The sequence below is a fragment of the Eutrigla gurnardus genome (genome assembly GCF_963514095.1).
Source record: "Eutrigla gurnardus genome assembly, chromosome: 10".
Lineage (NCBI taxonomy): Eukaryota > Metazoa > Chordata > Actinopteri > Perciformes > Triglidae > Eutrigla > Eutrigla gurnardus.
In genome coordinates, this window is record NC_139924.1 from 9,684,176 (window position 1) to 9,707,227 (window position 23,052).

At 43.8% G+C, this 23,052-nt stretch overlaps 3 protein-coding genes across 3 annotated transcripts in view; 2 read left to right on the forward strand and 1 right to left on the reverse strand.

The window, feature by feature from the left end:
- hip1 (huntingtin interacting protein 1) overlaps positions 1-1,530 on the reverse strand; it is a 35,821-nt gene extending 34,291 nt beyond the window's left edge. The window contains exon 1 of the mRNA XM_084020041.1: positions 1,238-1,530. Coding sequence (XP_083876167.1) covers positions 1,238-1,354 — 117 coding nt within the window. The 5' untranslated portion in view covers positions 1,355-1,530. The remainder of the gene's footprint in view (positions 1-1,237) is intronic.
- Positions 1,531-4,539: 3,009 nt separating this feature from the next.
- bcl7bb (BAF chromatin remodeling complex subunit BCL7B b) lies at positions 4,540-6,742 on the forward strand. Its single transcript, XM_084019387.1, has 6 exons — positions 4,540-4,706; positions 5,214-5,289; positions 5,383-5,470; positions 5,621-5,779; positions 5,866-5,969; positions 6,096-6,742. The coding sequence occupies exons 1-6, from the start codon at positions 4,594-4,596 to the stop codon at positions 6,165-6,167; spliced, it is 612 nt and encodes a 203-aa protein (XP_083875513.1). The 5' UTR covers positions 4,540-4,593; the 3' UTR covers positions 6,168-6,742.
- Positions 6,743-7,199: 457 nt separating this feature from the next.
- On the forward strand, positions 7,200-19,937 carry baz1b (bromodomain adjacent to zinc finger domain, 1B). The gene is made up of 21 exons (XM_084019386.1): positions 7,200-7,974; positions 9,322-9,438; positions 10,331-10,475; positions 10,774-10,966; positions 11,251-11,372; positions 11,476-11,673; positions 11,769-11,957; positions 12,069-13,377; positions 13,502-13,669; positions 13,851-13,989; positions 14,087-14,250; positions 14,469-14,583; positions 14,678-14,776; positions 15,169-15,346; positions 15,522-15,707; positions 15,971-16,118; positions 16,714-16,861; positions 16,982-17,097; positions 17,765-17,901; positions 18,014-18,120; positions 18,337-19,937. The coding sequence occupies exons 1-21, from the start codon at positions 7,856-7,858 to the stop codon at positions 18,980-18,982; spliced, it is 4,743 nt and encodes a 1,580-aa protein (XP_083875512.1). The 5' UTR covers positions 7,200-7,855; the 3' UTR covers positions 18,983-19,937.
- The last annotated feature ends 3,115 nt before the right edge of the window (positions 19,938-23,052 follow it).

The following is a 23,052-nucleotide window of genomic DNA, read 5'->3' on the forward strand; positions in this document are numbered from 1 at the left end:
AACCACATGAGATGGAGATAGAAATAGAAAGGAAACAAAAACAACAAGAGGACTTCAGCACCAATGGCGTAAAGAACTAACGAGCTGAATGTGGACGAGTCGGACCACAGATGAATAGCTTAATAATCATAGATGTGAGTTGATCTCAGATAATTGAGGGCAAAAGTCCTCCTCCGTTCAGACTCTGTTTCTTTTTACCTCCATTTCCACAGCACAAGTTATCACAACTTAGAGGAAAGTGTGTTGTGAACCATTTTCCGCCTTGACACACTTCCAGAGGGTGTGATCTCAGGAGCCTGACAGTGACCTAGTGACCAGGCTTGGCTCGGGACAAAGCCATGCATGTGCCTCTCCCAGCCTCTAATCCACGCTGCGAGAGTCCCAGATGGAAGAGAGGGAGACATGTGGGGGGGCTGAGAGAGGGGTGGGCAAACTTGTATGCGCCCGACCAGACGCGGAATCGCCAAATACCTACTGTCCAATTTAGCAGCCACCGAGAAGCACGTTGCAGCACTACCACGGCGGTTTGTGCTGCCTTGATCTGACCTACTTTCTGCCCCCTTTTCCCTCCCATGTGCCTGGTCTTGGGAGAGGGGAGGGGAGGGGAGACCACCGGGCAGGAAGCTTCACGGCAGAACAGCCAGCCTACATACATATGCTCGCTGGCTCACTGGGAAAGCACTCCATGCAAAGTCAGACGAGGCTCTCAGAGCTATGCTGCATTCATTATTCATCAGAAAACTAAACATATCACCAATTAAGATCTCATCATCATCATCAGTGATCCTGCCTTGAGGCCTACACAGGGCACTGACAGCCTGTCATACCCAACAGAGCTCCACAAAGCTTCAACTTCACTCCTTCTCCTCTGCTCCATTCTGCAGATATAGGCAGTTATTTGAATTCAAAGGGCCATTGACCTACATTTCAACAGCTCTTTTGTTGTACAGTGTGGACTCGTTGGTGTCTGGTGATGACAGGAAGACATCAGGGGGAGCAACACTGGAATAAATCTGCTGGTGATCAACCAAGAACGTGAATAGCGATGAATCAAAACCTGAAGGGTTTCACTTAATATGTTAAAATGTGGTTACTCCTGTGTGGTTTCTACTTCAGACAACATCTCACAAGGCACGGTCCATTTGTGCAAGCAATGACAGCAAACATCCCGACTATTATCCCCCCACGCTTTCAGGAAAACACTGCTGTGGTTACATTAATGATTAATGCTCCATACCTGCCCTCTCTCAAAGTTTTCCTTCTCCAGCTCCAGGCTGTTGGCCCCTCCGGTCCGTCGGATCACTTTGGGGATAGCGTTGGGTACTTGCTGCATGGAGCTTTTCACTCGATCCATTGTCGTCTGTTTTTTTTTTGTTTTTTTCCTCCTTCACGGCACCGAAAGAAAACAACTTTCAGACGGTAAAAAGGCTGGACTGTGAAATGCTACAATAAAAAAAACAAGAACGCTGCACTAACTATGGCGGGCAGCAGTCCATGCTGTGCTGGACTCGTCGCCCCGTTAGATCATTTGGCCTCTCCGTCCACCACCCCACTCAATGACAGGAACGGCACCGCTGTGATGCGCGCCGCGTTTAGAGGTGGAACACTTCCGCTTTTCAAAATAAAGCCCCCCGTTGGTTAACGCGCTGCGATGTTTTTAGTCCGTAAATGAAAAGCTCCAGTGTGCATCACAATTACGTGTTACTAATTGGAATTGTTAAAAGAGCAATACAAGGTTATCTAAACGATTACAGATTTTTTTTTTTTACAAACGCTTTAACTCTTGTTGAGGTTGTCCAAAACAGAAGCGACGTGTGCAACACATTGCGGGAAGTTTACAGAACTTCTGTATAACCGCTCATTTATGCAGAAAGCCACAGAAAACCCACAGGGCGGCTTTACGCGCGGTGTCCTCGCAGAAACACGTCCACGCTTCTGCTGTAGGAGTGGAGAAGACAACCGTCCAGCCGCACGCTGCTGCTCAGCGTCGCTGTTATTTGGAGATTTTCTCTGGCAACCGTCACAGATCCCGCCCAGTGTTGTCAGACACTGGCTGGAGCTGCAGCAGACCCCGCCCACGTCATCAATAATGCGCTGTGATTTTTTCTTTTTTTGTTGTTGTGATTTTTGTGGAAAAACTACGTGAAGCTTATTTGAAATGATGCTTGTTGTCGCAGACAGCAGCAATTTTATTGGAAATATAAAGCAGAATCACTGCCCTTTTGCTCTGACGATCTTCTAATTAATTTAATTAGGAGCTTCATCATGAGGGACAGGGGCTGCACGGTGGTGTAGTGGGTAGCACTCTCGCCTCACAGCAAGAGGGTCCTGGGTTCGATTCCCGGGTCGGCCCGGGTTCCTTCTGTGTGGAGTTTGCATGTTCTCCCCGTGTAAGCGTGGGTTCTCTCCGGGTTCTCCGGCTTCCTCCCACAGTCCAAAGACATGCAGGATGGGGATAGGTTAATTGATGACTCTAAATTGCCCGTAGGTGTGAATGTGAGTGTGAATGGTTGTCTGTCTCTACATGTTGGCCCTGCGATAGACTGGCGTGTACCCTGCCTTCGCCCAATGACAGCTGGGATTGGCTCCAGCCCCCCCGTGACCCTAAAATACAGGATAAGCGGTAGAAAATGGATGGATGGATCATGAGGGACATAATTAATAAAGACAGCCACAAGACAAACCCTTAGAAGTTTGAATAAATTGTAATGTCTTAGGCACAACATCACATTTTGCCAATAAGCCCCAAATCGTAATAACAATACAGTAATTCAAGTCATATGCTCTGCAGGAAATTAACAAATTGGTTGCCTTACGATGTCAACAACAAAAAAATATAGTCCGAGTAACAATTAAACTGGCTCTGAACATTGTGAGTGAAGCATGCTATTATCAGTACTCTCTAAGCAGTTATACTGTACAGTTTGGTATTAAGTATTGATAGCTAAGAGCTTATCATTCTATATTCTATTATTATATGTTTACCTGGGGTTTTCCCTGCTACTATAAATAAACCACAGTCCAATCGGATCAGTTTTGATAGGTAGTGGAGGAAGCTGGTTAAAAAGAGCTGACACTGCTCTCTGGTTGATATAGGCAAGCAATTAATGATTTCCTGTCAGCGACCAGTCCCATAATTACTGCAACAGACTCAACCTTTGCTCTCAGTCCCAGTCCCACACTCTTATTTGCTCTGCACAACTCAATGCTGCCCTCTGTTGGTCAAAGATGGGAACCAGAAGTCAAAACTAGTACATTTACCATTTTATTGTTTTCCACATTCACAAAAAAAGAAAATACAAAATAAACCTGTGACAGCAAAGAAAAGGACTGGCTGGAACTTGTTCCAGTGCACAAAAATGTAAACAACAGCCGAACAGACAAACGGTGGACGAAGTATTCAGACAATGTAAAAACATTATAAGTAAATGCCCTGCGTTTAAAATCTCACTTAAGTAAAAGGACAAAAGTACAGCTGCCATATATTTAAAGTATCAAAAGTAAAATAACTCACTCTTGAGTTACACAGATTATAATATCATATTTGAATACTGCCAGTGGATCCGGGGTTAGGCCCCCACCAGAGAGTCAAATGATACATCTGAGTGGTTGTTGGATGATTAATGGGGTAGGGAAGAACAAACAGCTCTACTCAGATGTAGTCCTACTTTGGAATATTCTCGTCTTGTTTCTGAGGTATGGGAGTGTTGCTGTTTGAACCTCAAATCATTATTTTAATGAAACCACCTGAGATTTCTGGTGGGGAAATCTTTCTCTTCAACAACCTTGCTGACAAGAAACATCTAAAATGGGACAACAGGCCCCAACTAGATACTGTATCTCTGTATGTGGTCACAAGCCAAAAAAAGGTCTTATCTAACAATGCACTGTACACTTGTATATAATCTTCATCTGGAATGCCACTAGAAACACCTTTCACATGAACACAGTTGAGTAAAAAAGTATAATAAAAGGGATAAGATAAGAGCCTTTATTATCTTCTATCTGCCGTACAATAGAGAGGAATTACATTGTGTTTCTCTGGTTCACGGTGCCAAACCAAAAATAATGAACATAAGGTGCCCGTTAGTTACAAAAATAGGTGCAGATCTAAGACAAGTTAATTTAATAAAAACAACATGTAGTTTGACGATTCACGCATATGAATACAAATACAGGTAATGTAAATACATGTAACAAAAGTCAATACTGGGTTTGGTATGTATGTAGTAAGGTGCAAGTAGTCAGTTGTGGTACAATTTTTCTGAATTGCAGTGAAAATAGAAACAGAAGTGACCTATTAAAGTAGATTTATATGGAAATACTCAGGTGAAGTAGAAGTACTGCTCTTATATAAATGAATACATCCGCTACAAATAGGAACTTCTAACTAGATAATAATGAATAAATAAATAACTCCAACTGTGTCCACCCATTCATTACAGTAAATACAGTAATGATTAGCATACTAAGAAGGACCAAGCCCCACAAAAAAAGAGAAAAAAAAAAAAATGAGACGATGAAATCTCGCGAGATTCCCACTGTAACGGAGGACTGGGGCTTGGTCTTGGAAGTTTTCAGATGCATCTGTAGATGAATCATAACACCATCAAGATGTCGGGACGATCAGGCCGCGCCGAGACCCGAAGTCGGGCTAAAGACGACATTAAAAAGGTCCTGGCAGCCATCGAGAAGGTGCGCAAATGGTACGTAGGCTGTCTGGTGGACAACATGGAGGGAAATGTATCGGTAGACAGTAGCTCGGTATCTGCTGCGTCGCTCAACAAACTTCAGTCGGAAAAGTTAGATGATTGACGGGGCCGCCGACCAATCAATGCCCCGCGTTGACAGGAGAGGCGGAGCTAGCCGAGTTTTTTTTTTTTTTTTTTTCCGCCGAGAGCTGTCAATATGGCCACAGCCTCACACGCCGCGCGCCGTAATGTAGACGACTGTCCCGTAGTCCCGCAGCAGGGTCACGAGCACCTTCGGACACCATCTCCTCGCGGGCTTTTCTATTTTTTACACGCACGTGCAAAGTGATCGATGGCTGCAAGTGAGCACAATAGGATGTGATTGAATTGTCTGTGGACGGAGAGGACACGAGCATGTAGCTCCCATGTTACACGTTAATGCTATTAAAGCAGATGGTGCTTAACTGAGCACTGAGAACTGAGCTCCTGTTCCAAATTAAGCCAAACTGATTTCATCCCCAGGGAGAAGAAATGGGTGACAGTTGGAGACACATCCTTACGCATATTCAAGTGGGTGCCAGTCACAGAAACAAAGCAGGTGGGGGGCCTCTGCCACGTAAAGAAAAACAACACATTTACAGTAAAGAATCTGTGAAGTAGTCTGATTTTACAGCCCCCTCTTTGTTGTCAGATATATCGCAGCAAATCTACAGGTGGAGACGGTAGAGGAATGAAAGATGTGGTCCTGGAAAACGCTAACTCTTTACTGGACTTCACTGGTGAGTTCTGTGGCTGGATTTTTAAAAAAAGATTGGGGCCTGTGCATGTCAAAAAGCCACAATAGCACATGAACAAAGTCATTGAATGTAAAAGGACGTGAAAGCACGTCGCCCCGATGTTCAGTACGACACTTTTGCCCTCCGCTTCAGATGAAAACAGCAACCAGAGCTTTCTGTCAGACGTTTACCAGCCCAAAATGGATAACAGCAGCAGCACTTCCAGCTCGCAGCAGGTCAGCCCTCCACACGCCTCCAGCCTCCGGACCGAAGACTCTCAACCGCCAATGCTGGGCCAAGAGAGTGTGGATGGTATGTGGATGGCTCTCTCAAGCATGTTTTCATTCCTGTAATTTAAAAAAACGGATACATATTTCTACCCTTCCTTGTCAATGCAGAGCCAGTTCATTTAGGACAGGAGGGGGCCGACGAGCCTCCCACTCTCATCAAGGAGGACCTTCTTTCATCAGGAGCTGTCAGACGGAGCACCCCAGACACACAGGTCAACTCTCTGAAAATAGGTTTAGGAAAAACCAAAACACCTTCCCCCGCTGAAACAAGAATGTAATTCCCATCTCTGTGTGTATCTGAACATTTAAGTAACATCCTGTTCCTTTTTATTCGACAGGAGGAATTGGATGAATCAGGAGCGCCCCCTTTAAAGAAGATTTGCACAGGAGAAAATGCCGTTCTGAGATAGCTCATTTATAATAATGTTGTCAAAATGCACACAATACCTGTCCTCAGTCAGATAAGCCAAGCTTTCAAAAAAATATTCTAACGGTCCTCTTGATATATTTACGCAAATAGCTATTACATTTCAGCAAATGAGAAAAAAAAAGTATTTACAGCTAAATCTTTATTCACTTTTAAAGGTCATTAAAGTATTCTGTTTTAAGAGATCATTTTCCAAAGTGTTTGAAAAGCAGTTTGTATTTCACTTCACATGCTGTAAATGTTTTCTGGCAACTAACTGTTTCTGCTCTTAATGCAGTTGAACTTTACTTTTGCATGTATCCTATTGCTTTTTTTATATTTTTTATTTGGGTTTACAGGCCATTTTGAAAACGTGTTAAATGTCTCGCTTTATGCAGATTGATGTTTAGGTGTGCCATTAGATGTGCCATTTTGTATTAAATATGAGGCCCTTTTCGGAACAAATCTTCTTTTGGCTTATCACATGCAGGAAAAAGGCTTTGTTAAATATTTATAATATAATTTGCCCATGTTTCTAACTTGGCGACGTGGTAAACCATAATAAATGCTACTTTCCCATTCGGTTTCAATTCATTGATGCTTTGGTTGGGATGCATACACTTGAGTCGTTCACTCGTAAAAAAAAGGCAGGGCCTATTGTTTAATCAGACATGTTCAAAATGGAGCCCAAACAATAGACTCAGATGTTAATTCGATAATTCAAGGAGGAATGCATGCCACATCCATTTTCAACAAGTACACTATCAAAACGTTGACATTTGTTTTAGCACTAATGAGTTAAATAGATTATATAATCTTTATTGTCATCAGCTGACCTCTAGCCTCTCGTTTATATTCGATGCGGGCGTGGTGTATCTGGAGGGGCTACTCCAGTTTTACAATAGACAGGCCACATCAGCCAATGAGAGACCGCATCACGACAATTCGACGAAGGCGCTTTACTCTGGGAGCCAATGGGCGTCGAGGGAGGGCGGGGCGTGCTCGCGACGCCGCTTGCTGCCGGGGAAACGGAGTTCTGAGGGTGGACGGAATTGTGCCGGTGGACTAGAAACTCCCGCCATTTCGACAAGGAATTAACCTATTGATTGATCCAGGTTACTTTTCGTAACACTTGCTAATTATCTCATCTGATGACAAAGAGCCCCGACAGTACGGACATGCGGCGAATACAACTGACTAAACGAGAATAGTCGTAGTTTTCAAAGACTTCGGATTGTACAACGCGCCAGACCTCCTGCTGAACTGAGCGCTGGCTGTTGCCGCGAGTTTGATTTCGGTGCGGTTCTTCCTTTCATGATCATCCAGAGGAGCTCAAAGTTTACTAACTACAACGAGGGACAAGTCCGGGAAGCCGTTTTCCATCCAAGACGTTGCGCAAAACCCGCATGGCAACTCTACTAGAGAATAGACGAAGGATGCAATGAGGCGGGTGGCGAGAAGCGCACTGTTATTGTTTTGCAACGAGATAGCATTTTTCAGCCCACTAGCTAGGCAGCTAGCTGCTACACGTTGAGTGCCGGGCCTGCCGGTGGTAACGCGAGACGTGCTACGATATTTCGGGACACTAGCATACATGCTAAGGACATATTATCGCATATTATTGTGCTAGTTTGTTGCTAGAAGATTCGATTTTTTTTTACCGTTGGCACTCGTGCCATCTGTGGATTTGAAATGGCACCGCTTTTAGGCCGGAAACCGTACCCACTGGCTAAGCCGCTAGCCGAGCCACCAGGCCCGGGAGAGGAGGTCTACATCATCGAGCACAGCAAGGAGGCCTTCAGGAACAAAGAGTATCCTTTTTAACATGATGATGCTCAGTCTCGATGTATCGAGTCAGTCGGCATGCTATATAAGTGACTTTGTCTACCTGGCTAACTGAATGCTAACATAGTCACGTGTACAGGAGCTGGCTAACGTACGTAATTTGATGTTACCTGACATTTTCCCCCCGTTGGTGCTTACCCGCATGTACATACTGTAACGTTTCACTTTATGACAACCTTGCTAGCCAGCTAACGTTCACGCCGCTTTGCTAATCAACTCATTGTAGCGAAGTAAGCGGTCTTTCGCCAAACAAGCGACACTATGGAGTTTTGTATGTGATGTATGACGACCATTTTTAGATGAATATCGGGACTCGCTAAAATGCGCCCCTTTCGCTGTCAGCGTTCGCGGCCCCGCTGTCAGCAACCGATGCTAGCGCCGTAGCTAGCACGATGCTATCATTGGGTATCATTATGTCACAATAGCCCGTCGTCTTCCACGGGCTAAGGATGTTGCTCGGCTGGGTAGAGCTAGCTAGCCCAAGCTACCGGTACATTTGTTGATTTGGACAAGAGAGGAACAGTCGACTTAGAATGTTTTTTTAATTTATGGCAGCGTTTTTAGCCACATATCTCGGTTCTGATGAAATTGCTACGTGACTTTACCAACTTGTTTTGGTGTCTAAACTTTGAACGTTAGACGTTCTTAACTGTCAGCAAGATTATGAAGCCAGTCACGACAGCGTAATGTGACGCACGCAAACCCAAATGGGACGTTAGGGGTTTTTACGGCTGCCCAAGCTGTTTTATAAGTTAAAACGTACTAGATTTGGATTCCTGTCGTGACATATTGTTTGTATGTACTTTTTGAAATATATATATATATATATATGAATCTCTCAAGTCATGATTGCATGAAGAACAGCTATATGAAGTACAGCCCTCACATCTACCTCCAGCTATCCCATCTATAGCAGCACAGATAATTTGCCTTGCCTTTTATTGGGTAGTTTTTACAGTCATCGGGGGAAGCACAGTCACATTTCTTATTCTTGTCAACTTAAAATAGAAGCGTGTTCGCTTTTCGACAGAACATCTGTTCATCATTTATTAGCCAGGACTCTTTTTCCAATCATCCAGCATCATTATTGTTGTTTCACAGTCTTCCTTTTCTCAGATTTACTTCAATAAGTTTTACACTCTATTTGGTTTCTTGGAGTATAGTCATGCATTTAGGTTTTGTACCAAAGTTATTGGTAACACTAATTTGAAAAACAGACCGTTTTACTTGCTTGTAATGTGTGAGTAAATGGCTAAATAAGGAGGAACTGTTTGCACTTTATTATTGTAATTTCCTTGACAAAATGCCTACAGAGAGTATGAGGCACGCTTGCAGAGGTATGATGAGCGCATCTGGACATGCAAGAGCACTGGAAGCAATCAGCTCACACACAAAGAAGCATGGGAGGAGGAACAAGAAGTCACCGAACTGTGAGTATTACATGTGGTTTGTGTGTGAACGTACACAGTTCTATCCAACTTTTAAATAAAGCCATTAGTCTACTCTCTGCTGTCCACAACTATACAGAATAGGTCGTTGTAAAAGTTCTGTGAATATTTTACGAGTACAGTTCAGCGGATAGAAGTGCTTTTCATTCAGATGTCCAGTAAACCTCTGGTTACCATTAAATAACCACTGGTTATTTAAATGCCAACAAATTCAGTTTCGTAACAGCAGCTCAGTAGTATCGCGGAAGAGCCATACTCTCCCAGGGAAGGTCACAAGGCTTGCTGCTTTGCTATGATTGGATAAATCTGCTGCTCCTCCTCTCATTCTATTTAGAGGGTGTGTGATTGAGTCATCCTTGAATCCGCAATGGCCTGGTGAGAGTTTCCTTATCCTGATCTGCAAAGGGGAAGACCATAACCAGATGAAATGAAAAGTAGTTATAATGATTGTTAGCCCACAGGTGTATGTGTACATATTCACAAGAGGAAGGTGGACCCAATTGTATGTCTGGCCCAAGGAGATGTCACAGCAAAGAAAGGGAAGAGCATTGCCCAGCTGCCCAGAGCTCAAGTCACTCAGGATCATGGGCTGTATTTAAGCTCTATCTAATTATATCAGCCAAGAGATTTGCTCCCCCTACTGGTCATTCTCAGCCCTTTGTTGCCTTGTTATGTCATGCTCTGTTCTCCGGGAGAGTGCGTTGCAAAAATCCAAACAATGGCAAAGAAATCATGTTCCAAATAGAGTGCACCACACCCATGAACAAACTCAATGTATGTCTGATGTGAACGTGACCGTGTGTTTTACAACCTATTTAAAAAAATAAATTAAAAAAATAATAATAATCAATTGCTGACCATTTTCTGTGTGCAGGCTTCAAGAGGAGTATCCCCAGTGGTTCGAGAAGCCGGTCCTGGAGATGGTCCACCACAACACGGTGTCTTTAGACAAACTGGTTGAAATGGCCTGGCTGGAAATCCTTACCAAGTATGCTGTGGATGAAGAGTGTGACTTCCTGGTCAGTCTGACTTCATGCATTTCTAAACTTATGTAACTTTGCAATTAGATCTCATGAAGACTGCATTATTCTTCACTCATTCAGTTACACATTATCACTATAAGTGTTATCTTTAGAGCAGCATATCAATTATTGAGTATTTTCATAACAAATTAGACATTTTAAAATGATTGCTGACCTTTTAACCAAAGCATATTCTCATTTTTGATTAATGTGCAGCCTCTAAGCAAGCAGTTTGTTTTGTTACCAGTATGCAGTCTAGATTCCAAGAGATTCTCATAAGATTATTTCACTTAAGGTCGGGAAGGACAAAAGTCTGCAGGTGAAGGTGGTGAAGATCCATCCTCTGGAAAACCCAGAAGGCGAGACGGGGGAGAAGAAGCTTGAAGGTGCCTGCGACTCTCCGTCCAGCGACAAGGAGAATGCAAGTCAGGAGAACCAGAGGAAGGAACCTCCTCCCAGAGAGGAGGAGAACAGAAGGGAGAGTCTCAGTGAGTACTAAACGGAGAAAACTAAGTTTTGAAGCACATAGATAATGTAGATGTGCACCATGCATGCTGTAGAATGATTATTAGTGTGTCTGTTTTAAAGCACAAGACCAGGGGTGCTTTTTTATATATATATATATATATATTATTTGTAGGCCAGGAGCAATAGTTGGCTTCGGTAGCATGTAATTTGCCCTGTTTGTATTTATTTCACTTTAACTTTTTCTGTGTGTTTAAGGGCAAAACATTAATTCTTTTTCACATGATATTGTTTTACATCTTATCAGGTGACAGAGCACGACGTTCACCAAGGAAACTACCCACTGCCATGAAAGAAGAGAAGAAGAGATGGGTGATGCCTAAATTCCTTCCTCATAAGTATGACGTGAAGCTCATCAATGAGGATAAGGTCTGTATCCTGTTGTTAACAAAAACTGCTCCCAGACAAGAATTAGTCACGATAGTATATTAAGACGGTGATGCTGAATCTTCCCCACCGACTTGTCTTCTAGGTGATCAGTGATGTTCCAACAGATAGTCTTTACAGAACGGAGCGGCCTCCAACCAAGGAGATCATGCGCTACTTCATCAGGCACTATGCACTGAGGCTGGGCATGGGAGAGAGTGCTCCTTGGGTGGTCGAGGATGAATTGGTGAAAAAATTCTCCTTGCCCAGCAAATTCAGCGACTTTCTTCTTGATCCACACAAGGTAATTCTACACACACACACACACGCACTGTATTACATATAACTTGTTTTAAAAAACGTCACTTGTTCTTGGCTCACACTTTTTTTTGTCTGAAGTTTTTAGCAGAGAATCCCTCAGCAAAGCGCAAGAGCTTGTCATCTCCGGAGGGTAAACCTAAGAGACTCAAGACGTCGTCTGACACACCAGGAGAGGATTCAGGAAATGAGAAGGGAGAGAAGAAAAGGAAAAGGAAGAAAGACTCTTTGGGCATGCCTCTAAGCCCGACCATTTGGGGCCATATGCAGGTTAGCTGACTTGTATGCACATTATAATTTCTGTTGAGGTATTACTTGACGATTGTGGGCTATGCCTTTTTAAAAGTCATTGCTCATGGGCTCATCTTGTGTGTATTTCAGAAAATGAATGGCTCCCCACTCAAGGTGAAGAACTCAGGAACTCCAAAGAAAGGAGACGGCAAGAGCACGGCTCCCTCTACTCCAAAATCAGGCAAAAAGTCCGGGGACAAGAAAGAAGGAAAGAGAACTGGAAAGAGTGGTGATAAGAAGCTCAACGTCCTCAAAGCTTCTAAAAAGGACGGCAAACTTGGTGCTAAGACACCGAAGATGAAGCAGATGACTCTGCTGCATTTGGCTAAGAGCACCGCTTCTGGGAGCCCCAAGAAGAGAGCCCGTAGTACTGGCATGGGTACGCCTAAACTAGGCAAGCCACTGCACCCTATGGCTCTCCACCTCCTTCGCTACTATAAGGAGAACAAGGGCAAAGAGGACAAGAAGAACTCCCTCTCCACCCTCATCTCCAAGGCCGCAAAGACCTTGTCCTCAGATGATCGAGACCGGCTGCCAGAGGAGCTCAAGGAGCTGGTGCATAAACGCTGGGAGCTACTGGAGCAAAAGAAGCGATGGGCAGCCATGAGTGAAGAGCAAAAGCAGGAAGAGATCAAGAAACGGCGCGAGGAAGTCAGAGAGAAACTGCGAGAAAAGGCCAAGGAGAGACGTGAGAAGGAGATGATTGTCCGCCGTGAACAATCGCGCAGATACGAGGACCAGGAGCTCGAAGGTGACAAGACTCTGCCGACTTTCAAGCTTGTGGACATGCCCGAGGGGTTGCCTAACACCCTGTTTGGTGACGTTGCCATGGTCGTGGACTTCCTTCACTGCTATGCCGGGCTGCTGATGCCTGATGACCAGTATCCCATCACATCAATTGCTCTGATGGAAGCGCTGGCAGGGGAACGGTCCGGCTTTCTCTACCTGAACCGTGTGCTGGTGGTGCTGCTTCAGACGATGCTGCAGGATGAGCTGGCAGAAGGCTACAGTGAGCTGGATATGCCCTTATCGGAGATCCCTCTCACCATGCACTCTGTGTCGGAGCTGGCACGGTTGTGCCTCCGACCATGCGACGCCCATGGGGAGGAGAGTGCCCAGGGCTCGGTGGACTCCGGGGCTTTGGGGGGCTTTGATGACGTGGTGACCAGTGAGTTCTTGGAGAAGCTCGAGACAATCGAGGTGTTTGAGCTTAGTCCGGAGGAGAAGGTCAGCCTGCTGGTGGCACTCTGCCACCGCATACTCATGACGTACTCTGTTGAAGATCACGTCGATGCAATGCAGCAACGGTCAGCTGAGGTGTGGAAGGAGCGTCTGGCGATGCTGAAAGAGGTCAATGACCGGAAGAAGGCAGCGAAACAGATGCGAAAGGAGATGGAAGGTAGGCGGGATCAACGACTTGTTAAGCTACTCATTTACTGTCTATATGTTTGGATTCTTTATTGTCAAAATGTCATAAAGGGCAAAGCTTTAAATCATATATTTCTTTTCTTCTGGTCGAGAAGGTGAGAAAAAGAAAGATGGGAGTGCTAAGAAGGAAATCAAAAAAGAAATGAAGGTGGAGCCGGAGCCAGAGCCTGAGCCAGAGGACATGATCAGCTCAGTGAAGAGCCGCCGGCTGATGTCCATGCAGGCCAAAAAGGAGAAGGAGGAGATGGACCGACAGAACAAAGGTAAACTTTGTTGCAGGGAGTGGAGCAGTTATCCATTTCACAATGTGCCTTTAAAAAAACAAAAAAACAAACATCAAGTTAGGTTTACCGGCAAGCTTAACACGCCATCTGACCAACTTTTCTTTTCTCAGTATGGTTTCCATTGTAGTAATGTGTTTGTTATCGTGTTATTTCCCAAAAGAGCGCATGGAGAGGGAGGCGGAAGAGGAGCGGAAGCGTAAACAGAGGGCTTCTGTAGAAAAGGCCTTTCAGGATGGTATAACCAAAGCCAGACTTGTCACGCGCAGGACCCCGCTGGGTACCGACAGAAACCATAATAGGTAAGTGCTTAACCACACCCTTCATACACAGGTTATTCAAATAATTCCCATTTATCCACGTAAATTATAACCATGGTCGCTTCATGCTTTTGTTCAGATACTGGCTTTTCTCTGATTTGGTTCCTGGTCTGTACATTGAGAAAGGCTGGGTGCATGAAAGCATCAACTACAGCTTCACCCCTCCACCCGAGGACAAACCAGCCGAGCCCGAGGTAGAGGAGGAAGAGGAGGGTGAGTCGGCAGCTACTCAAGATACACAAGGTACAGTAACTTAAGCATATGTTATCCGCATCAAAGTGTTTCCATTTGTTAAGAAATTAATATTGGCTGAATATACAATCTCAAATATTAGTATCAACTACAAATTGGGTCTCTGTAGCCCTTTTTTCAAATGCATGTCTAGCTTTACTTGGTGTGGAGTTTTGTATCTGCACATAATTGCTAATTTTTTCCTTGTATAATTGCTCCGTTTGTTTTAGGAGCTGAAAAGGACGATGGCAGCATAGATGGTGCTATAAGTGAGGCAGCCCAGCAGGGAGCAGCAGTAGACGTTTGTATAGAAACTACTGTTCCCAACCAGGGACAGAACCTCTGGTAAGTGCCTTGTTCCTTCCTTTCATTCGATCGTGTAAAAAGAAAAAGGATGATATTAATCTTTCATTCTATTTTTTTCTACCTCTGACTACAGGTTTATATGCGACAACCCAGCTGAGCTGGAGGAGCTAGTGGAGAGTCTTCATCCTCAGGGGGTCAGAGAGAGTCAACTGAAGGCGAAGATACAAAGCAAGTGAGTGCACTCTCATTATATGAGATAATTACTTGAACAAACATGGCTACTTCTAAAGTATAACCTGTTTTTTTTACCAGCTTTAAGGGATCTGTTGGGGGTGATTCAGCATGTGTTATTTAAAGCTTTTACCTTCTTGTTGTTGTTATAAAAGAAATGCCTTTCATTTTGAAACTATCCATTGTGTTGGAAGTAAAAGCAACAGCAAGCGTGTAGGTTATGAAATGCTTTCTATAAAAGGTAAATTGAATACAGAACAGCTGGAGATCTCCAAGTATGAACAATGGCATTTTTAAAGATAGAATTGGGCAGAGCAGTTAATATTGGTTTGATGGCAGCAGTGATGGAGAAAATGGGCAGGTGAATACAAAGCTGTCCCATCCCTGTTTCAGGTACCAGGACATCCTCCACTCTGTCCATCTGACCCGTAAGGGCAAAATGGGCCTCAGGACCTGTGATGGCTATGCAGAGCTGCTCAAATACCTGCGCAGCGACATCCAGGAGGTAGCCTCGCGACTCCACAAGGGAGGCCTGGGATACCTGGATGACAACATAGACATCGAAGAGCAGGTGACTGAGTGGTTACACAAGGTTACATTTTAAAGAAGCAAAATCAACTTTCATAAGCCTTTTAATAGGTTTGATTATACCATATAGTTTGTTTTATTATACATTTAAAATGTTACTGATTTTATAGCTCCTGCAGTGTCTCTTGTGATTGTAATTCATAACTGACTATTCACAGCTGAAAGACATGGAAAACTTGAAAGACTTTGGTGAGTGCATCATCACCATCCAGGCCTGCGTAATCAAAAAGTTCCTGCAAGGCTTCATGGCCCCCAAGCAGAAAAAGAAAAAAAAGCAAGGAGGAGAGGAAAGCAGCAAGGCTGAAGAGGTGGACGACGAGAAGAAACTGGCAGAAGAGGCCAGGGTAAGAGCTGCAATGTTCAAGTTTACTTTGAAGGTCAAAAACTCACTGGATGTTGTTAGTATAAGGGGTTTTAGCTGCGGAGGTTTTCAGATATTATTATTGTTGTTTAAATACCTTAAGGGGAAAAACGGCTCTGCATAACAAAACCAAAACAAAATGTATATCCTCAAACTCAAAGGAGATACAGACAGATCTACCACTATTTAACTCTTTCTTCACAAAGTTCTGCCGATTTTAAAACAGTCTGGGCTTTTTTCTCTTAGGTGGCGACAGCCGTGGAGAAGTGGAAGACGGCTATCCGAGAGGCCCAAACTTTTTCCCGCATGCACGTCCTGCTGGGAATGTTGGATGCCTGCATAAAGTGGGACATGTCTGCAGAGAACGCTCGCTGCAAAGTCTGTCGCAGGAAAGGTAAAGCTGCTGTCTCACTCGTTTAGTCTCACAGGATGGAATTTGCTGTAAATAAAATGTGCAGGTTATTCGCAGCCTTTTGAGAACATCATCCCTTTATTGTCACAAAAATAACTTTTTTCGCTGGCTTTCTTTGTTCTGAACCACCGACACAGAATCACAGCACCATGGTTTGTTCTGTTTTTCCTCAAAGAAACAGTCAGTTCTTGCTTAAGTGTGCTAGACTATGGAGTTGTGGTTTGAGTGGAGCAGTGCTACAGTACTACCCTTCTACTCCCCGTCTAGTGCTCAGGCAGAGACCATCTCTGCTGAAGCTGATGGAGTCTAGACCCAGGTCCAAACAGGGCAGCAGTGACAGGCTCAGAGCAGGACAGACTAGTTGTGTCAGGCAGGTCTACATGCGCAGTTGGCTGCTCCGAAGGCAAACAGGTGAACCTGTAGTGATAAGATGACTATTAAAGAAAACACAACAAATTTGGTTTCTTGCACAGGGAGCATAGAAAGACGGGAACACAAATGTGGGCATACTGAATCAAAATAATAATTTCCAGTCTTATCTTGTTATTTATTTTACATTTATTATGATCTATTCCAGGTGATGATGAGAAACTTATCCTCTGTGATGAGTGCAACAAGGCCTTCCACCTGTTCTGTCTGCGACCGGCCCTGTACGGCATTCCTACCGGAGAGTGGCGGTGCCCGGCCTGTCAGCCGACTGTGGCCAGACGTGGCTCCCGTTCAAGGTAACTCTCCGCCTCACGCTCGGCAGGAACGGTGGCTTCCACATGAGTGAGACCGACATAGGATTTGACACATTAGTACGAGCTCAGTGTGTGTGATTGTTTTTCCTAATTTAACTTCAGGAACTACAACCAAGACACCGATGAAGAAGAGGACGAGGAGGAGTCCGAAGAGGAGGACTCTGAGGAAGATGAAGAGGATGAGGAAGACAATGACTACAAAGCCATGGGTCACAGCTGTGAGTATCGACTACTGTTCATGTTCCTCTTTTGACTTCAATGTACCAACTTCAAACTGGAATTACATTTGTATGACACCGAATAAAACAATAAGAGAATACAACAATTCAACTAAAACCCAGATTGTATTTGGTTCTGAGAAATGGGGGTCCATGGTTGGGAATGAGAGGAATGCTGATGGGGGAACTTGAGGCCCTGTCCTCTCCCTGTCTCTATTGTCTGCGTGTTGTCATGTAGCACAGCTCAGGTCTGGACATTTGCTTTGAAGCCAAGTCTCAGTCCGGCTTCACACGGAGTATGTGGCAGGATGATCCCTTCTGTCAGTTCAAGCCTGCATGTCAAGGATGACGATTAATGTTTTATGCAACGCTGCTGAATAGTTGGAGAGGACCCCAACAGGCCCCTAACAACGGATTACTCCTCATTTTAGCATGAGATGCTGTGATAGGTCACGGCATTGCATTAATGCTGCATTAATAGTTAAATAACCATCAATTTCAATAACTTCCAAAATATAAATCCACATCTTCAGGCTCTGTGACATGATACATTTTTTTTACCCCTTTTTTGAACTTAGAAAATATTAGTCTTTCCATAGGAGTTGCTGTTTTTATGCCTTAGACCTTGTCCTTTTGTTGTCCTGATCACATGACATTGTTTTTACAGTGAGACCGAGGAAGAAAATTAAGCAGTCTTCGTCTCGACAGAAAAGCTCAAAAAGTAAACCCAAGAAGCAGCCTTCAAGTAGTCAGAGCAGCAAACACAGGACTGGCCCCAACAGCCCTGCAGACATCGATGAATTGGTAAGAAACCACCTCCGTCGTACTTGGAAGAATTAAAGAATACACTTAAAGCAGGAAACACTACATTTCCGCTGAGATCATAGACTCAGCCTTGTTCTGTTTGTGTCTGCAGGTGCGACAGAGTTCCCAATCAGGGGTGCGCAGGCAGGTGGTGGAACTGGAGAGGTGTGAAGAAATCCTCAAGAAACTGATGAAATTCCGCTACAGCTGGCCTTTCAGGTGAGCGAGTGACATAGGCTCTATGTTGCTATTTGGTCTGAAACGAAGAAACCAGATTATCCTTGAGATTATATTGTACAGGTGTTGGTTTCTTGAGACCTATTAATGAATCAGAAATGATTTTCTGGTTTGCTATCGAGTTTATCTTGGTCGGTTGACCTCGGACATCATAAATGATTAGTGTTGGCGTCATCTCACGCTCTGCTCTTCTGACAGGGAGCCGGTGTCCCCAGAGGAGGCAGAAGACTACCTGGACATCATCTCCCAGCCCATGGATTTCCAGACGATGCTTGGAAAGTTCAGCCAGGGCTCATATCGCAACGCTCAGGATTTCCTTGAAGACCTGAAGCAAGTCTTCGCCAACGCGGAGGAGTACAACCAGCAAGGCAGCACGGTGCTCGCCTGCATGGTCAAGACGGAGCAGACGTTCACCGAGCTGCTCCAAAAAGGGCTGCCTGGCCTCAGCTACCTCCGCCGGCGTTCACGCAAACGAGTCAGCCAAGCCACTGCGACATCTGAAGAAGAAGATGAGGAGGAAGAGGAGGAGGAGGAGGAGGCACCAAAGAAGAAGATGCAGAATGGCAAATCAAACCGGAAGAAGACCAGAAATGTTCGAAGACGAAGGGAAGAGGAGAGCGAGAGTGGTGAGGAGGACGACGATGAGGATGATGATGGGAGGAGGAGAAGTAAGCGGACCTCTGCCGCGACGGGCAAGAAGGATTACAGGGAGCAGGATAGCGATGGGGAGCGGGACACACGGAGAACTCGTCATCGGGGGGGCCGGGACGATGCAGGGGGAGCGAGCAGCGACGAGGACCGGTCCAGACAGCAGCGACATTCCAAGAGACAGAAACGCTCATGAAGTCCAGGGTGCTTTTTTTTTTTTTTAGTTTTGTTTTTTGTCGTCTCTTTGCTTTAAAATTACTGTTCCGCTCTTCTAAAAATGTTCAAGAGCCCTCTCTCCTCAATCCTCAGAAGGACTTTTTGTGTTATTGAAATTCTGTTCATATTTTGAAAAACGACAAAAGAAAACATTTATATTTGTAACATGTTTAATATTGGTGATGTCTGTTCCCCCCAAACCAAGAAAATTGAGACATTTGAGATAAAGAATGGGTTCTCGTAGCTCTGAAGACTCTTTGATTTGAATTTCAATTCCAAGTTGATGGCATCTCTCTCACACACACACCGACACTCACACACACACACACACACACACACGTAATTTGACTTTAAATGCCATCAGTTAAAGAGATGGCGTCCATTTAAGCGAAACCCTCCGAAAAATCATTTTTGCCTGAAGAACGGCGCTGATGGCCGAGTTCCTCCCGTCACCTGTTAAATCGTTCTTACTGCTAAGCATCACGACACAAAGATGATCTTTTTGTCAAATGCAAATGTATAGATAAACATGGTAGAATTTTTACTAGTTTTAGGTATTCTTTCTTTTTTTTTTCATCCCAGATGCAGATTTTTCTCACAAAGCTGGGTCGAGGCTGCAGGTCGCACATGCGTTCACATCACTTTTGTGCTAAATCACAAGTTTCATCTCAGCTCTCGGTGCCTGGACATTTTCAAAAACGGGATCCCAACTCGGAGTCTCGTCCTCGGCGCGTAGAGCTGACCAGCCTTTCCTCCTCTGTAGTGCCCTGCCACTTTAAACGAACCGGTACCTCAATGCTCCGTCGGTTTGCACTCCTCACGTGTAAATTGCACCTATTATGCCAGCAGCTGCAGGACCAGACTTTATTGAAATGATGTGCATAAACATTTGTAAACAGTGTTTAAAACAATAAATGTGATGTTTGTTAAGAAAATGGGCATTCTTTTGAATATTTGATATTTTTTGCACATTTTTATTTTGTATTGTAAATGATAACTTGTTGCTCCTAATTACATTAAATAAATGGAGAGGTTTAATTAAGCAGGGCTCTCCTAGTCAATGCAGAGAACGTGTCGGTTGTTTTTTACTTTTCATTGTTGTGGCAGAAATGATTTAATTGGTCACGTGTACATCTTGTAATAAAAATGTCACTCATTTAGGTGACAAATGTGGGTGAAACGGCTCCAAATGACAGTTTCCCTGCATGTCCTGGTGCGGTCAGCAGGTGGTGCTCTACTCCTTCTCTCTGAACACTTCAGTCCCAGCAGTTTCCAAGTAATTCAGTGACGTGCTGTTTAGCTGTGACTCTCACTGTGCTCTCCGGTCATCAAAGGACAGGGGGAGTTTCATGGTGCTGGTGTATTTTAGCTCTACAACTTGTTCTGTGATAACTTCTGCTCAGACAACTTAAACCTTTTTGAAAGTGCAGAAGTTCCTGTAGTTTATGGGACTGGTTTTCCCTCTTCTTTCTGTGCTGTGCTTCTGTGTTTCATCATTTAAGACCTTGATTTCACTTGGTCACTGTTTTTTTTTTACCCCCATTCCTTCTATTAAAATATGTTTTAACTCGGCCGTTGTTCCTGACATGATTAACAATTGTTAAAAATCACTGGTTGGCAACAAAAAAGGTGACTGTCCCTCTTCAAGTTGAGACTGACTGTAAAAGCTTTTTGTTCTTGGAGGGACTGCAAAAAAATATTTTACACTTCTCTTTTTATATGGATATATATATTTATAGTCTCTAAAGCTGGGTTTGGGCAGGTTAGGAGGATTCACATGTATAGAATTTCCAATAAAGGCTATGGATGAAGTCCGTCGTTCTCCCTGTTTTATTTGTGTGCATCTGGTCCGACACACATCACTGCCATCTGTTCAAGAGAGAAAACGGGTTTGCCGTGACTACCGACTGATTATATACTTTTAATTTTTAATAAAATATCAAGCTTACTCTCTGAAGTGGACTCATTTCTCGGAAACGTTGCATCTTCAAAAAGAAGCCAAATTAGCTTTTTATAAATGTGTGCGTTGAAGCCAAAAGGTGACATTAGAGGATAAATGGCATGATTCTTTACAGACTGTTCCATGAAAACATTTTGCGGTAAGGTATGGTAAGCGCATGATGGTCGAGTTTGGCCTCAGGCTCTGTAATTCCCTTCATGTAGAGGAGTTAGGCACAATATTAATATCCTCCTTTAATTTGGTCGACCTGCAGAGAGGGAAAAAATGTGAAGAAGTGTAGAGACCGATTCTTGTTTGGTGTGGACACAAGAAACCTGAGCTATTGACACAAGGTTATTAAAGTGTCTAGACTGCCGTAGAATTTGAAAAAAAGTTGTTTATGGACCAAAATATTGATTTTGCATCTCATGTAGTAGCTGATCTCTAAGGGAACTCTCTTACTACCAACTGGAAAATCCCAAAGGCATGAAGCCCACAATAAAGTGTGTGTCTGCGACGTCTGGAGCAGAGGAGAGTGCAGCGAGGACAGCGGCAGCTTATGAAACATCTACTGAAGTGTGGACAGCCTCTGAGCCTCCTGTAATTTGGCAACAGGTGTCGGCGGCTAAGATGGATCAGAGTAAAAGGTCAGAGATGGGAAAAGTCAGTGGAAACACTGCTTGATTAGTGGGCCGTTGGAGCACGGTGACAACTGTATTCAGCTAGAATGAAGCTTCACTTGGGGATGTTTCTTGCCCATTTAATTAAATAATTAATTTAGCTGCCATTTCTTACAGCGTATAATGTGTCCCATCTTCCCCAGAAATCATTGCAGCATGTTGAGCCATAAAAGGAGAAAAAGGTCGGAGGTCAGTGACGTACAAGAAAAGAAGATGACGGCAGATAGAGGACATTATGAGTTCCACGACCTGAGGGCGCTGGAGGGAAACAGGTCTTTTATTGTTGTTTCTGCTTCTAAATGCTGAATGAGTCGCTGTGACAGACAGTTTTTGGTTGCTGACTCTTTTGGGAAATGGAGCCAGAACCTGAACATTGATTAAACTTGAGCTTCTGACTGAACTCCTAATGAACTCCAGCCTCTTTTAGGGTTCGAGAACTTGTTGTTCCCTTGAATAAAAAATTAACGCGGTCATGATATATTAACTATTCCAATTCTGGTGGATTAGCGGAACAAGAAAAAGGTGGAGACATGCTTTAAATCACTGCTTTAACTCGTTGTTGAGGTAAAAGAATGACAATGAATGTCTGAGTTTTGGAAGGTAGAAGACAAAGAGATCCTGAAATAGTTTAAAATACAGTTCATGTGAAGAAAGTTCAGTGCAGACATTCATGCCCTCCCTTGGGATCAATTGTAAACAATCTGTTTTAGATTTCCTCTTCTGCCATCTTTGGGCTCAAATACTTTGGTTCTTAATTCCTCTAAATAATGACATCCCCATCACACTCTTTTAGCGCTAATAAGTAAACATTAGTATTCTGACACACCTAAACTAAGATGGTGGACGTTATACGACTAAAATGAGCACGTTAACATTGTTATTGTGGCCATATTTGCCATTCGAGCATTTGCATTGATTACAGCGAGCTGCCGTTTTTGGTGAAAGCGCTCTAAAAGTTCACGACCTGCTCAGCAGCACACACAAGAGCAAGATAATTCTCTCAGGGGTCGGTGGAGACCAAAACGGAGATAAAAGTGTGAATATTTGATGTTCATCCGGTGAACACGACTCCAAATTAATAATAATAATAAATGGTACAAATACTTCGTTACTGTACTTTTTTCTGTAACTTTTACTTTTACTCCCTACATTTTAAAACAAATACCTGTACTTTCTACTCCATGTGGTTTAAAAACAGGCTCATTATTTCAGTTTTAATGCATTTGAGGGGAATTATTGATCATTTGTTTTCCTATTAATGTGACGTGAGAGTTAGGCTTTCCCAGCCAGTAGAAATGTCCTTGATAGGGATACTTTTGACTTCAACTACATTTTAGAGCCTGTACTTTTTCCACTTTTACTCGAGTAAAGAAGTTGAATCAGAACTCCTTTTTGAACACAAGTAGCTGTACTTTGACTTGAGTAGAGAAT

Bases quoted from the DNA above. Each gene is read 5' to 3' on its own strand.
- bcl7bb (XM_084019387.1), top strand. From the start codon at position 4,594: ATGAATCATAACACCATCAAGATGTCGGGACGATCAGGCCGCGCCGAG. The intron at 4,707-5,213 runs GTACGTAGGCTG...TTTCATCCCCAG, and splicing joins ATCGAGAAGGTGCGCAAATG to GGAGAAGAAATGGGTGACAG. The intron at 5,780-5,865 runs GTATGTGGATGG...TTGTCAATGCAG, and splicing joins GGGCCAAGAGAGTGTGGATG to AGCCAGTTCATTTAGGACAG.
- baz1b (XM_084019386.1), top strand. From the start codon at position 7,856: ATGGCACCGCTTTTAGGCCGGAAACCGTACCCACTGGCTAAGCCGCTA. The intron at 11,674-11,768 runs GTAATTCTACAC...TTTTGTCTGAAG, and splicing joins TTCTTCTTGATCCACACAAG to TTTTTAGCAGAGAATCCCTC. The intron at 15,708-15,970 runs GTAAGAGCTGCA...TTTTTCTCTTAG, and splicing joins AACTGGCAGAAGAGGCCAGG to GTGGCGACAGCCGTGGAGAA.